Source organism: Pteropus alecto, unplaced genomic scaffold (genome assembly GCF_000325575.1).
Source record: "Pteropus alecto unplaced genomic scaffold, ASM32557v1 scaffold20, whole genome shotgun sequence".
In the NCBI taxonomy this organism is placed as follows: domain Eukaryota; kingdom Metazoa; phylum Chordata; class Mammalia; order Chiroptera; family Pteropodidae; genus Pteropus; species Pteropus alecto.
In genome coordinates this window covers 12,536,879-12,552,716 of record NW_006436298.1, presented here as the reverse complement: position 1 = coordinate 12,552,716, position 15,838 = coordinate 12,536,879, and the positions used below count along the sequence as shown (strand labels likewise).

The following is a 15,838-nucleotide window of genomic DNA, read 5'->3' as shown; positions in this document are numbered from 1 at the left end:
TTGTATTACATGATTAGCATCTTCTTTTAAATTTCGACATGTTGGCTATGGGTAACTGATACTCTGTGAAGTACAAGGAGTGTGAAGGAATCCCCTCTGTTTAAAGATGATGCCCCTTGTTTTGAATATACAGACCTGCTCATGTGAAATAGATGTGTATTTCATACACTGGTTTGGGTGACTGGGCCTTAGATTTTTGTCAAGAAATGATGTGGGGTTTAAGGAGAGGTTCTCGTAAGTCTGTGACAGTAAGTGAGGATTGTCACCCACCCACCCATGTCAATACCTAATTGTGTTAAAGAATTGTTACCTTTATCTAATCTAGTTCAAGATTTTTCTCCCCTTCACAGAGTAGAACAGAGAACCTGGGTGTGTTGAGGGCTTAATGAAAAGCCTCTGTGGCAGTAGAGCCTTAAATTTCTTATCCTCCAGCAACAAAGGTGGTTCTCCTATAAAGGGAATTATCATCACTTTGAAACAGCTCTCCTTCTGCTGTATTATAGGAAGAGTGTACACTGTTTGCTGAGATTGACTATGCTTATGATTTTCATAGGGAAGTGAAGCTTTATGTGACCTATAGATATAAAACCCAATATATCAAGGACATCAGGAGCATGGCACTCTGGGAGCAGAAGGCACCTGGGGAGTTATACAGACCTTGTTTGCATCCTCGCCCTGCCACTTATCGATTTGGCTTTTTCACACCTCATTTTTCTTAAGCAACAAAATGGTTATAATACTAGACTCTTTGGGTTAAATATTAGCTATTTCGTTATGCTAAATATTAGCATTTATTGAGTGCTCAGGTTGTAACAGATGCCCAGCCAAGCAATTATTACAAATGGTGTCATTTAATTCTCACCATAATATATGAGGTAGTAGTTATCTCCACGTTAAAGATAAAGAAACTGAGGCAGCCTATTACTCCACGTCTCAGAGCTAATAAGTGGCGTCAGGCTTTTATTCCAGGTCTGTCAGACTCCAGATTCTGTGAGAAGGAAAGTGAAATTAAAGTGGTGCCTCTTGCATAGTAGGTGCTTACCACATGTTAGTTCTCTTTCCTTCCATGTGTATCCTGTGGCTTTGACAGATCTTGGTTTCTGTGTTAGATTTTTATATGTAACATTCTATAGAGCAGGTTTGTCATACTGCCCTCATGTGGTTCATTTGGAAAACAATGGTTTCTAAAAAATGTGTAAGCGAACTATAATATACATGCAAATAAGCATTATTTAAAATGTGTATCTAGTCTCCTAACTGTATGGATACTTTTGGAGATAATATAATTCTACAACCTCACTACACAAGAAATACTACTTTTTACTTTCTATGATCCAGCTGAATTCCTACATCTGAGCCCTAACCAGCTGGTAAGATACTTAGTTTCAGTCACTCTTGTAACTTCTCCTCTGGCTTCACCAGTGTCCTCCATTCCTTCAGTTTTCTTGGGGAAAAACAAAAACAAAAATCCCTTCTCTTCCCTGGCATAGCACACGATGAAGCTTTGTCTTGCCATCCTGTTAAGAAGGGAGTAATTTTTCTTGCAATTATTCTTTTCCACCCGACTGCTCTGTTTACAGAGACTTTTAACCCACTGGAGAAACCTTCAACTTTCACACTTAGGAAAGAATTCACATCACCAGAGAGTAGAATGTTGGTTTAGTTACCAGTTTAAATGTTAGAAAATTTTTCCATGAGTAAAATAAAATGGTCCACTGTCCCACCTATCAGGAACTTTAAGTCACTAAGTGAAACTTACTCAAAGGTTTTCGTGTACCAGGAGGATACATTCAGCCTACCTGGATTCATTCTCCTATGTTACGCCAAGCCGCACATATGCATTTGAAACCTAGTGCGTTGATTAGCACAGGGCTCCATCCCAAGCAGTTACCCTCAGGAGACTTCCTTGTTTTTCAGTGGCCCTGTCCACTGAGGATTTAATCATCTCATGTCAGATTTATGCCACACTGTGCTCTGGTTATGTTTTTGTGATGGAGGGTAGTTGGTCCAGGAGAGGGTAAGGATCTTTTTTTAGTTCTTAAGTACCATTTTGTAACAACATACGTTGAAGCCTTCTGTTCTAAAATTTATCTAAGAGTTAACGATATCTTCATGCCAACACCTAATTGTGTTTCAGATAATGGAGGGCAGACTTTGGCGGGGGGCAATAACTGGCCCCTTCGAGGAAGAAAATGGAGCCTGTGGGAAGGAGGCATTCGAGGGGTGGGCTTTGTGACAAGCCCCTTGCTGAAACAGAAGGGGGTGAAGAACCGGGAGCTCATCCACATTTCTGACTGGCTGCCCACTCTCGTGAACCTGGCTGGAGGAAGCACGAATGGTACCAAGCCTCTGGATGGTTTCGACGTGTGGAAAACCATCAGGTACCTGCTCATCTTTCTCTTTTTCCTCCCGGGACAGGTAATCCTAGAACAGTTTGACTCAACTGAGTTGAGAATGATAGCTTCTCTGTGTGGAAATGATAGCTTACAAATAAGTGATTTTTAAAAAATAGAAATGCCTTTAGAAATATAATTCTATATATATTTCAAATATCTAGATTTGAGATGATGGGCCTGTGTTTTACATGAAGGGGAAGACTGTCTTCAGCAGCTCACCCTCTACAGGAGGTCTTTAAGCAGAGATGTTTCTCTAAGAAGTAGGGTAGTGTATTGTTTTCTTCCTGCAGGAAGTCAGCGGATCTGCCCCATTGCCTGCTGGGAGAATGGAGGACCATGCAGTGGAGCAAGAGCTGGAATGTGAGCCAGGGAGTAGCTGTGCCCAATAAGTATCTAGTGAGCACCTACTATGTGCCAAGCACTGTTCTAGATGTGGAAGAATTAGGGATGAATAAGACAGGCAAGATCCTGGTTCTCATGGAGCTTATACTCTAGTTAGGGGTGGGGAAGAATATATAAGTAAACACATGAATAAGCAAAATAACTTCTGGTAGTGATAAGCACTATGGAGGCAATAAAACAGCGTGTGGTGATAGAGCTGGTAGATGCGAAGGACATACAGTCTGGGGAGCAGAACCCAGACTCAGGTTTGAAAATGGTGGGAACCTTTTCCTCTTTAGCCACCACAGTATGGAACAATGACCCCAAAGTGGGGAGGAACACACCTTAGAGGGTGCAAGAAGAAAACTTTAAAACTTGTGTTTATATTTAATTTTATGTCATCTTTTTTAAAGTATATGTTTTTTATAAGGTATATAATGTATTAGTAGATTAGTATATATGTCCAATTTATAAATGAATGTACATATATTGGAGATATTGCTTTTACTGATGGAATGACAATTGTCTAGTCCAATCGTTTTCAACCACTGTTTGGTGTTACAGCAAGGGGTAATGGCTGACCGACTGGTCTCCTAGTGGCCAGGGGAGACGACCTCCTCAGGTTTTCCCTTCTTCATTCCGCTCCAGATGCCTCACCTCAAAGATAGGAGTTTCTGTTCTTAGGAAATACACAACGATGTATTTAGGTGTAAAGGTATATGCAACATACCTTCAAATGGCTCAGAAAAAAGTTATGTGAGTATGTGCATATATTCATATTTACATTTGTATATATACATTTTTAATACAAACACACCATAAGTGTGTGTGCACAGAAATAATACAAATGGAGTCAAATATTAACAATAAAATAATCTCAGTAAAGGGCTTCAGTGTTCTTTTACTATTTTTTATTTTTGCAACTTTCCATAAATTTGAAATTATTTCCAATTAAAATGTTTTTGAAAATAGGAAAGTCTGGCAGCACAGGGCCTACATGACCACAAAGCCAACAATTGACAAGAATCAATCAATTACCATCTTCCTTAGATGAAGCATTCACCCTTCAAATCACCAGGCCCTATTGCTCTCAACTCCCAGTGCAAGCTCACGTCACTCATTTATGCAAATTCTACCATATGTATGTACCTTGATATACTTAAATGTTCCTTTAACTTAGATTGATTTTTATTTTTTAAATCAATAACACTATAATGAACAATTTCTTCATAAAATCTGTCTACATTTTGGATTTTTCCCTTAGATATAAATGATTTTGAAATTAAGTTATGAAGCTAGAAAAGGACCATTTTATTTTATTTTTTAAATTTTCTCTCGCTTTTTTGTTCAGAAAGCTTTATCTCAGCCTGAAATGTTGTTTATCTGAATTTCTTCTAAGTGTCATAGTTTGATTTTCTTCCATGTAATTCTTGAATTGTTTGTTGCGAGATGATTGTGTTATGCAAGGTGGATATCTAAATCAGAGGAGTAGGCTTCTTTTTCAGGTCTTTGAATTTAGACTTCTTTGAGACTGAAAGATCTGAATTTAAAGGGAAAAAAAGTACCTGAACATATGCAAAAAAATTTAGGTAGAATTTATTTTTATGATATTAGACCTTGATTACACTTTCTTTTCTATGTGATCGTGTATGTAACGTACTATTGAGTCAGCTCTGACTCCTGGTGACCCTATGAGTAATGTCCAAAATGTCCTGTCCTCAACAGCCTATGGCTTCTTTTATGGAGTCAATCCATTCCCTATTTAATCTTCCTCTTTTCCTGCTGCCTCCTATTTACCCCAGCATTATTGTCTTTTCCAGACACCTCTGCCTTCTCTTGATGTGCCCAAAGTAGGACAGCTTTGGTTTTGCCATCTTTGCCTCCAGCAACATCTCAGGCTTAATTTGCTCTAGGACTCACTTGTTCGTCTTTCTGGAGGTCCAGGGTATCTGTAGAGCTCTCTTTCAACACCATGTTTCAAGCGAATCAATTTTTTTTCCTGTCAGCTTTCTTCGCTGTCCAGCTTTCACATCTGTATGTAGTAACTGGGACTACAACAGTGTCGATTTCTTAGCTTTGGTCTCTAATGACACATCTCTGCTCTTTATGCTCTTTCCTAATCCTTCCATTGCTGCCCTTCTGAGTCTCAGCCTTCTCTTGATTTCACATAGAAAAATATGGGAAAAAAAAAAAAAAACGAACAGTCTTTGCAAACCTATGCCTCTCATTCATTTTTAATCTAAAAAGTAATACCTACTTTATGATAAAAAGGAAATAAAACAAAAATTTCCAAGCAATGCAAAACTTGAACTTCAGTTCAGCTTATCACCAGCTTTCAATGTGAAAGTTCTTGAAATTTGACTTAAAGAAGTAGGAAAAAGTTTGAAGTGGATTTGATATGACAACATATGTATCATGCAATCAGTTTTTATTTGTGTTTTGTTGTGTTTTGGTGGCAAATGTGTTGTAAACCCTAGCTTGGAAAGGCATACAAGCAAAAGGAATCAAAGCTCTGTAGTACCATTTGCCAAACGAAGGTAGGCTTGAGCTGAGAAACAGTTAAATTCATTTTAAATCATTTCCTCTGCCCCCAGTTCAGTGAGGTTATTACCTTTGGCAAAGTCCAAGTGATTGATGTTCATCCATATCACCAAATGATGGGTTATAAGTCCACTTTTCAATCTTAAGATTATCTTGATCAGAAGTAACCTTTAAGAGTTTGGCACATGTTTGCTTCTGCCTGCAGAAAAATTGCAAACGGTTTGGTCCCCTTAACTCCAGATTGCAGAAGGTCTTTCCTCAGTGTTAGAAGAACACTGAGCTCCTAGTGACCGATCTCTTACAGAACAGGGCCTCTCTCTTAAGCCGCATACATAATATTGACTGCAGGGCTTTAACCAAAAGATATGGCCAAAAATATTGTCCAGATATGCTAAACCATGAAAGAGTAGATGTTCCCTTTCTATTTTTTAAAAACTAAAAATTCTGCCCAAAGTTTAATCAAGTACTTTAAGACTTTCTTGTGGGAATCTAGCAAATCTTCAGTAAGTAACGATCCGCTCTCATTCTGAACCCATTTCTTGTTAAAAGATCCTGAAAAATGATTCATCCCTCTGGCCCTGATGAAGTTGATGCTTCTCACAGGATTAGGCAATCTTCATTCAGAATCAGTGGCAGAACATTTGGTGCCCATGCCCGCTGACATAGAAAGCGATCAGTCAGATTGACATCTGGAGCTTTTTTCCAAAGCAGCAAAAACAAATGGATAGCCAAATGCCAGAGACACTTGATCTGTACCCAGAGTTCCATAACTGTTTTCAGTCAGATATTTACTTGGAAATTCTATTTTCAGGGTGATGGTAGTTTTTGAAAATTTCAAGAGGGCCTCATGAAATAGGAATACCAGTGATGGATGAAAAAGAATTGGCCGTGCTGAGGGCATCAGAGGTTTCACTAGTTGCATAGTTATCAATCTTCCTAGACCTGCTTCAGAATTTTAAAATGATAGAAGAAATAACAATTCTGGAGTGATGACATTATTTTCAACAGAAACTCCTTCAGCTCCTTAAGTTTTTCCTGTTTCAAGCCAAAGACCATGTTTGTAATTTCTAGGAGACATAACTCCTCCAAGCTCTTTCCAATTCTGTATGTTTTTTCTGCTTTTCATCTCAATAACCAGCGTAAAGGTTATTTGAAGAAATTTCAAGGGATTCAGACTTTATAATGTTTTTTAAACTTATTTTATCTTTAAACTTAATATAAACAAAAGCAGAGCCCCTGATCATAATGATGGAATGTTTTTTTTTTCTTTCTCATCAATGGGGAACTCTTCTATATGTTACAATATGAAATATTATCTGATGATGTAAAATATCTTAAAAACAATATGACATTATAAAAACTTTCCCCCCATGGATTAAGTTCCAAGAAGAAAGTTGAAGGCAAAGTACTCACTATTCACCCCACTTTCATAGAATCATGAAGCCCAATGAAGCATAGTAGTCAATGAGTCAAAAGTTAAGAACCTCTGAACTAAAAGGATACTTTATTCCAAATATTACCAAAATGATGCAGACTGATTATTGAATAATTATTACTGAATAATAATTTTGTTATTATTGAATAATATTTCCTATTTAGTGAAAATTTTGTGGTATCACTTTAATTATGTTTTCAGTTCTTACTAGTACTGTGATCTGCCTTGGTGCCATTGTTTTAGTCTACTGACTTAGCCATTCTCATGCTAGCTAGCACCTCTCCAATGGCTGGTAATCATTGTCTTTTTAGAGTATATTTAAATACCTGGTAGAAGTAGCTATCTACCTCTCTCCATTATATTTCCTTTACAAAATTTAGCTTCACGTACAACTGATCAGTGCTCAGCTGAGTATTCTAAGGGGACCCTTTGCAAATCTCTTTCTGTGTAGCCTTCTCCTCTCTGGTACTTTGTTACTCTGTTGTATGAACTTTAACTGCCCTGGTCTCACTGGACTCTCAGCTCTGTCTTCAACTCAGGGAGTCCACTGGGCTATGCCTCAGTTCCTCAGTTCCCCTTTCTGTACCAGGGCTTAGAAACTGTATCAAGCTAGGGCAATGATAAGACTCAAGATGATTGATAGATAGATAGATAGATAGATAGATAGATAGATAGATAGATAGATAGATGGATAGATAGATAGATAGATAGATAGAAAGAAATGTATAGATCTATGTTTTATTACCTTTAATATTACCAACACTTTTTATTACATATCTTCCTTATTCTTCATTTCCTAATTTTAATCTTTTAATTGGGTGGTTACTACTTTAAAGTAATTTTCAGAAGAGGTATGTAAATCGTAAGGTTTTTTTTTAATCTTTGTATGTGAAAAAATATCTATTACCTTAAAACATAAATGATAATTTGACAAAGAATTCTTGTCAAATCTTTTCTCCTCAACGTTCTATAGACATTGCTGTATTGTCTTCTGGTAAACACTATTACAGCAAAGTATACCAGTTTTACCCAAAAATAAAAAGGATAATTTTTTTCTTTATGTATTTCTTTCTTTTTATTTTATCTATATTAGAAGACAGATGTTAGCTGAACCTATTGTGTAGTCATTTTACAATATATAAATCAAATCATCATGCTGTATGCCTTAAACTTGTACAGTGATATATGTCAGTTATTTCTGAGTAAAACCAGAAAAAAATTTAAAGCCTTAAAAAAAGAAAGCCGAGATTGCAATCTTGGCATCTGACAAGGTAGAGTTCATGTCAAAATTGTTGGAGAGTATAATGGTAGGAATGGTACAAATGGTGATTTATTTTTTGACCCATGTATTTAGAATGATATTGTTTAATTTCCAAATATTTCAGGTTTTCTCTGCTTATATTGATTTCTAATTTAATTCTGTTTTGGCCAGAGAGCATACTTTTTATTTTTTCAGTCCTTTTAAATTTGACACTTGGCCCCACATACAGTCTTTCTTGGTATCTATGCTATGTGGACTTGAAAAGAATGTGTACTCTGTAGCTGTTAGGTATAGTGTTAGATTTTTTTTTGTGATCCAGTCAGAAAATATTTTATTTTAGGAGACGAGTTTCTATATATTGCTATGACTGGTATTTTTATTTTTAGCTTTGTCTTATTGTTTTATGTTATATTTACTTTTATCTTTTGTTTGTTAGTTCTTTTATATTTAGAATGATTTATATTCTAGTGTTCACCATTATACTAATATCTACATAATTTTCTTAGTTTATTTTTTTTAATTTAGGTTCTGCTATGTGGTTTGTCAGCTTTAAATGGCATCTTTGACTACCATTTAACCTATAAGAAAATCAACTAGCTTATTCCACTTTACTCTTTCTTGCTTTTCTCTTCCAGTTTTATTTTTAGTTGTATTATTTCTACTTTGTCAGAGCATATAATATATTATAATACTGTTCTTCTATCCTTATCCACAGTTTTGTTTTTGTCTTAGATCTATAAAATATTACATGCTAACCTCTTGCCCATTTCTAAAGTGTTCTAAATTATCTCTTAGTTGGAGGAATTCATTCTTTATTAGGTTTCTCAGGATTCTTGGAATTCTTTTATGTCTATTAAAACGTTTTCTACAACCTTGAGAATTGAAAAACAGTTCAACTGATATAAAGTCCTTGTGTCATACTGTCTTTCCTTGAATTTCTTGAAAATGTCACCCCACTCTACTTGTTTTGTATGTTGCTGTTAATAAGTTTAATGTCAACCTGATTTTATTTCCTTTGCAAGTGAATTGGTCTTTTTGCCTGATGGCCCAGATTTTTATTATCACTATTATTATTATTTAAAGCCTAAGACTTTTACCAGATATATCTCAAAGGTGACTATGCGGGGTCACTATTCCCAGATACACAGTAAGATCTTTCAATCTGTACATTCAGGTCTTTTATTCAGAGATTTTTTTAATTGTAGTTTTAAATATTATGTTCCATTGTTTTGTGTTTCTTCTTCAGGGACTCTAATTACAGATAATATTGAATCTTATTTATATATCTTTTGTTTCTATCAGTTTCTCTCTGATCCTTTTTACTTTATTTTGTTATTTTGATTATTATATCTCTTTTCATTTTTATTCACATACTTTCATATACTTTCAGTAATATATAATATCCCTTCGTTTCTGAAGGTTTGTCTTTTCTTTGAGTCGCTTCCTTTAGTTTGGTGTCAGAGCTTTTAAATTTTTGATTCACAATATTTTTTTTTATATTAGCAGTAACTGGTTCAATTATATTTAATTCATTGCAAAATAATATGTAACAGTTTTCTTCTGCTTTGTGGCTTTTTCCACCCCCCATAGCAAGGGAACATTTTCATTTGTCAAAAGTTTTGAATTCTCATTTGCAATTTTTTTAAACTCATATGACAGCTTTGTTTAGATCCTTGTGTTTTCTGTTGTTGTTGTTTATATTTATGTATGTTAGCTTTTCCTAGACCCACAATAACAGGTGGTCTTTAGGGGTAGAATTTGGAAGTTTAATTTTTAGTTCAAGGGCACCTTCTTCTATGGCTGCGATGAAGTAGTTTCTTTAACAAGTGCTATTCCTTTCTGGTCTGTCTTCTTTTGATTCTATGTTGATCAGGACCCTGATCTGTTGCCTCTTCCTCCTTTCCCTTTACCATCAACCTTCCAAAAGACACTCTGACTACTCCTGTCAGAACTGGTGCCTGCCCGATTTTGCCATGCTGATCCTGCACACTTTCCAAGCCACTTCCTTTTGACTTCCCAGTAGCCAGCCCTCTGACCCTCCAGGTTTCAGACGTGTATCAGCATTTTGTTATTCAGCTTTCTGGGGTTTATTTTACCAAACATGATCCCCTCCTGTACTCCTCACCGTCTTTTGCATAATCCCAACCTGACTCTGTCCTGAATGAGCACTAGCACCCGTCCTTCAGGTCTCAAGTGGTTATTTTCTCATATCCATCCAGGGTTTAAATATGTTCTGTCCCCTGCTTATGTCGTAGGCTCGGGTGTTGGGTGGATTTACTTTCTTTCTTTTTTAATATGTTTTTCAAAAGAATGTTTGAAGAGGTTCAAATTTAGATGGCCACCAGTATTCCATGGGAATTTCAAACTCACATGTTCTTAGGCTCTTGCTCCAGTTTAAGAAAAACAGCACTAGAAACTGTAGATGAAACATTATAAATATGGTTTATGAAATAAAGATGATAGGGAACTCCAACTAGTGGCTCTGCATTCAGAGACTGCCAAGTGAATACATACATACGTTAAAGCAAAATATTTAAGGAATGATGTGTTATTTTTTGATTCCCTACTTCACCTTTTTTGACAGAAGAGCTTCTACCCTATGTCCGTAGTATGTAGCGTTCTGCAGGTTGTTTCAGATAGTTTCGTAGTCAGGTGCTACATTCTAAAAAACTACATATCATGCTAGTCTCTTCTGTTTCCTTCCATAATGTCTGGTGTTTGCTGCTTGGATGGACATAGGGAGAGATGCTGCTGGGGGTGAGGAAGGAAAGGCATGATGGGCTAGCTCTGAAGACAGTTAATGAGAGATCATTGCCCATTTTTTGTTTCGTGCGGCCTCTGAGTCCTCTAGCTAAAGGTAGATACAGTGAGACATCTTTTCCTATTTTCTTTGAGATCAGGTTTTGATGCTTATAGTAGAATCCAAGAATGTGTTGTTAATCTATTCAGCATTGGCATTAGTGAGAATCCCCTTGGGACTTTGGCATCTGGTCTTCTCTTTAGTTTCCAACACTGTTGCCAATTTTCATCTCTTTGTAATTCTTTATGGGTTTTATAATGGAAATTAGAAGAAAGGCATATTAGGCCCTGCTGGTCCACCCAGATACTAACCCAGAAGTCCTAGCAGTTATTTTACAGTAATGAGTAGGAAAAGATCATATGAAGGGTATGATTCCATTATTTTTTATATTCCTTATTTCTTAAGTAGCCTAATTTAAAATTTTACTGATTCCTTAATAAAAATGTACATGAAAAATTATCTCCCCAGGTATAACTATATAAAATGAATTTAAGTTACATATTTCCTCATCAAATTTCATCAACATTTTGTCATTTCTATTCCTAAATTCCTTATTTGTGATAAATGTTTTCATGTTAAAATCATTTTTCAAGGGGCATGGGATTTATGCAAACCCCATATCACCCACACCCAAGTAAGAAAGAAAATAAGTACTCTAAGGGATTAATTTCACTAATATAACAGTTAAAAATGTGAACTCTGTGGTTAGATCTGGTTCAAATCCCGTCTCTTTCATTTATTATTTGTGTGATCTTGGGAAAGTTGCTTAACATCTCTAAGCATCAATTTCCTTGTATGTAAAAATGCACTATTAGTGGTACCTGCCTCATAGGCACTTATGTGAGGATTTAGTGAAAGAATATGTGTAAAACACTTAGCACAGTGTCCAGAACATAATAACAGCTCTGTAGCTTGAAGTGAAGATGAAAATGACGATGAAGATGCTTACAAAGAGTTAACAGGATGCATGTTACTCTGTGGGTATTTCTTGAATTTTTTAATTAGTGACTTTTTTGTTAAAATTTTATCTCAGAAAATATTACCATGACTATTTCTATTTCTAAAAATTTGATACTGCCTTCCAGGGTGTGTCTTATGACAGATGGTCAGCAGCTAGTGGTAAAAGAAGTATGGAATGTAATAGCATTTCATTTATTTATGGGAAATGTTTTACTGCCCCACCCTTCAACTAGTTGGAAAATTAAAGTCAAAAACTGGAAACTCTATTTATAAATGGACAGTGCTGTGATCTCAGTGTCTGAAACTGTAGACTTTTAGAAAATATTCATAGCATATTGGAAACTAGTCACTGATCAGTTTCTCTTTTCCCTATTTTTTTAAAAAAACTAATCCAGAAAATAGGAAATTTGAGGTAAATTAAAATTTAATACTTAAGTATCATCAGAGAAATTAACTGTGTACTATTTTATATCAGTCATTAAGAGGATGGAGAAAAATGATTAACTCTTATTAATAGAGGTATTTGAAGTCAATAGAGCTATTTGTTAGTGCCACGTTAAAAATAAGCTAAATGAGTGAAAATATAACACATTCAAGAAGACAGGCCATGTCTACATTTCACTAAGGAGACAGTTTAGCATAGTGGTTAGGAGTAGGCAATTTGGGAGTCATTCTGCCTGAGTTTCAAACTCAATTCTATCACCTGCTTAATCACTTGTAATCTTGTAACTTACTTAACTGCAGCATGCCAAAGTTGTGTCTATATCATAATGTCAAGAGTTAAATGAGATAATACACGTAAAACATTTAAAATGTGGCACATAATAAATGCTCTGTAAATGCTAGCCACTATTATTCTAACTAGCCTAGCCAAGCCCCCAAATATCTCCAGTTTGGTTGTCATAGACATGCATGAAACATGCCCATTTCACTGGTTTAGAAGTAGGTCTCTGTTAAGTGGTCATTGTTCACTTCTTTCTCTTTACTTAATTCTTTGTCTACTGACTACTCGTAGCCATTAATGTATGCTGGGGCAGGCGGTGAACACTGCAGTAAGGATCCTCTAACAGTCTCATATGTGCCTACCTTAAAGGAACTAATTAGAGAGCTTTACTTTGTTTCTATCAGCCTGCAGCCCAAACATTTGCCATAATAAAAACACTCCTTACCTTGATTCACCTTAAAACAAAGAACTCGTGTGATTATCATCAGTCGTTATTCAGAGATTTTCATTTCACAAACAGAATCAACAGTCTAGTGAAGATAGTGTTGCATGTACAGCTAAACAATGCCATCTGCCTAATCCAAAAAATAAGGAAAATTCCTACATAACAGATTGTAATGTACCGTTTTTATATGCAGCTCATAGTAGACTGTGTGACTTAGCTATATTTGACACTGATACTTTTCTAAAATGAGACTCTTACATGGGAGAAAGTATAATAATATGTTTTAGAAATTAAAGTTATAGCTATATCAGTGTATTTCGTAAGGGGAACTCTTGCCAGCAAGAAGAATGGATAGAATTATTAATGTTCCATTGTGTTTACATTATTATTCTTGTATCTGTGTCTTGGGTTTTAGTCTTGTATCTGTGGTTATATTTTTTCCATGTCTGCTGAGTCAGGATCCACATTTTGCAGTGGAAGTTGTTGTTTTTAAGAGACCAGCCATTCCGCATTTAACTTATCCTAGGCACTGTGTCAAGTGCTTTACGTATGTTGTCTCATTTAATTCTCATAACAACTCTGTAAGTGGGTACTTTAATCTATAATTCGCTAGTGAGAAAAATAAGTCTCAAGTTTATATGGCCAGTAATCTGTGCAGTTGAGATATAAACCCCAAAAGGCTATGCCCTTCAAGACGATGCTGTTCAGAACATGAGAGAGTGAGGCCTTTGGAACTGGTCAGAAGTAAGACCATAGACTATTGAAGCAATTGGCATTGTCCTCTTTTGTTGTACGGAAATGAAACTTAGGAACAGTATAATGTACAAAAGAATAAGGAAATACTGCAATATTTGTGTCATTATCTAAAATACATAGATATGAAATACAGACACTAATACATGTTGTAATATAGCAATAATCAATCACATAATCATTTTATGAGGTTGATAAGGTCAAAATTTATTCTACAAGTGATCACACCGTTGATATTGCTGAAAACTATTTTTTGAACATACAAAACACATTTTTTTTCTCCAACCCATGTAGATACACATACCTTTGAGGACGAAAATTGTATTATATGCTAACACTTTTGTTTTGCAAATGATGCTCTCAAGAAGGCATAAAGACAACCCACAGAATTGGAGAAAATATTAACAAATGCATGTGATAAGGGACTTGCATCCAGAATATATAAAATAATAGTAATGGTAGTTGGAGTTTTTTTTGTTTTGTTTTTAATTAATTTTATTTTAACATGTCTTTATTTGGCAAATACAATGTTGCTAGTCACGACCCAGATTTTTTGAAATTTTATGGTCCTTAAAATTCCAAACCTACTGCTGTAGAGTTTGTGGTGTGGGTATTTGGCCACCTGAAAACATGGCCTCTTGGTTATATCAGGGGCCTTAACTGGTTATTCAGATGTGTACAAATCTCAGGGTATTAGCAGTACTTGGCAACCTTCTCCTGGACTGTCAAGTTGGCCACAGTACTCTCCCAATGATTGAGATTGTATCTAAGATCTTCTATGAGGCTGAGTGTATACTAGCAAAATGAACTGGGTACTTCATGCATACCCCACGTACATCTGATGCTGTTTGTGCTCTCAATTTTTTAAGAACACTATTTTGAGAGTCACACAACCCATTATTTGGCCAATACCTTACTATGTTATCTGTAACATGAGGGGTTTGGACTAAGTGATCTCTAAGTATTTTTTCAGCACTAATGTAAGTTGTGATTGTATTTGCATGTACATTTTTTTTTTAATGCTGAAGAGATATAGCTAATTAACATGTCTTTGTATTAAATATAAGTTCCATGTTACAGATCTGGATATGGAAGACATTAATTTTTCTCATTCAGTCTAGTATTTAAAAGGCATGTTGCATCTGTAATATGGATGCTGCCATCTTGGCAGATGCTCTTCATTTCTCTGCGAGGATTCAGTATGCAGTTTACACAAGATGACTTGAGTTCTCATTTTACTGCTGTGAAGAGTGGTCATGTTTAAATATAGCCACATTGTTTATTACAAAAAGTCATAAGACTCATTTTTTTAAATTGTTATTTTCTTGACACTGAAGTTCTTATGTAAATGTTCAGTCATTGCTATAACGTAGACAGATGATGACTGCTTGAAGATATATGCGCCAACCAGATTCTGGAGACCTGAATTCGTGTTAACTAGCAGGTTTGTTATTGCCCACAAGTACAAGATAGGAAGTATTAAAATCATTCATACCCATTTGAGAGAGGAAATTAATGCTTCCTTGAAAAATTCTTTTCTAGTGAAGGAAGCCCATCCCCCAGAATGGAGCTGCTACACAACATTGACCCAAACTTTGTGGACGCTTCTCCATGTGAGTACCTTGTTCACTGCAGTTAAACTGGATCTGCTTGGCTCCCAAAGGTAGTTTTCTCACCTAATGTGTCTCTAGCCAAGCTTTCTCTTTTTTCACTTGACTTTGCTATAGAGGTAAACAGTTCTCCATGGCAACTGTGGTCCTAATCTCACTGTGGCTTTGGTGCCACAGAGGGTGAATTTTAGTCTTGGCTCTGCTGCTTACTAGCTGTGAGACCTTTAAGCCTTTTCACTCTCCATGCTTCAGCTTTCCCATCTTTAAAAGAAGAACCCGTGAGATCTCAGAAGCTCCTTCTCACTGTAAATGTCCTGTTGTTGTTCTGTTATTTGAGAGCTCCAGGCTTCTAGAAGACTCAAGGTTTTCTGGAATGAATAAGCTACATTATCTAATTGAGCTGCCAGGTGCTGCCGAGTACCTACTGTGTCTCACAAGTGGGACTTACCCAGACATCCTGGAAGTAATTTAGTTTGATTCTCTCTACTGCCTAAATCAACCCATCAGGAGCCCTATTAATTCCAGGGAAAGA

At 35.9% G+C, this 15,838-nt stretch overlaps 1 protein-coding gene across 1 annotated transcript in view; it reads left to right on the top strand.

Moving 5' to 3' along the window:
- The window catches only part of ARSB (arylsulfatase B), a 142,490-nt gene that overhangs the window by 76,711 nt on the left and 49,941 nt on the right, over window positions 1–15,838 (top strand). The window contains exons 6-7 of the mRNA XM_025047766.1: window positions 2,138–2,381; window positions 15,239–15,309. Coding sequence (XP_024903534.1) covers window positions 2,138–2,381; window positions 15,239–15,309 — 315 coding nt within the window. The remainder of the gene's footprint in view (window positions 1–2,137; window positions 2,382–15,238; window positions 15,310–15,838) is intronic.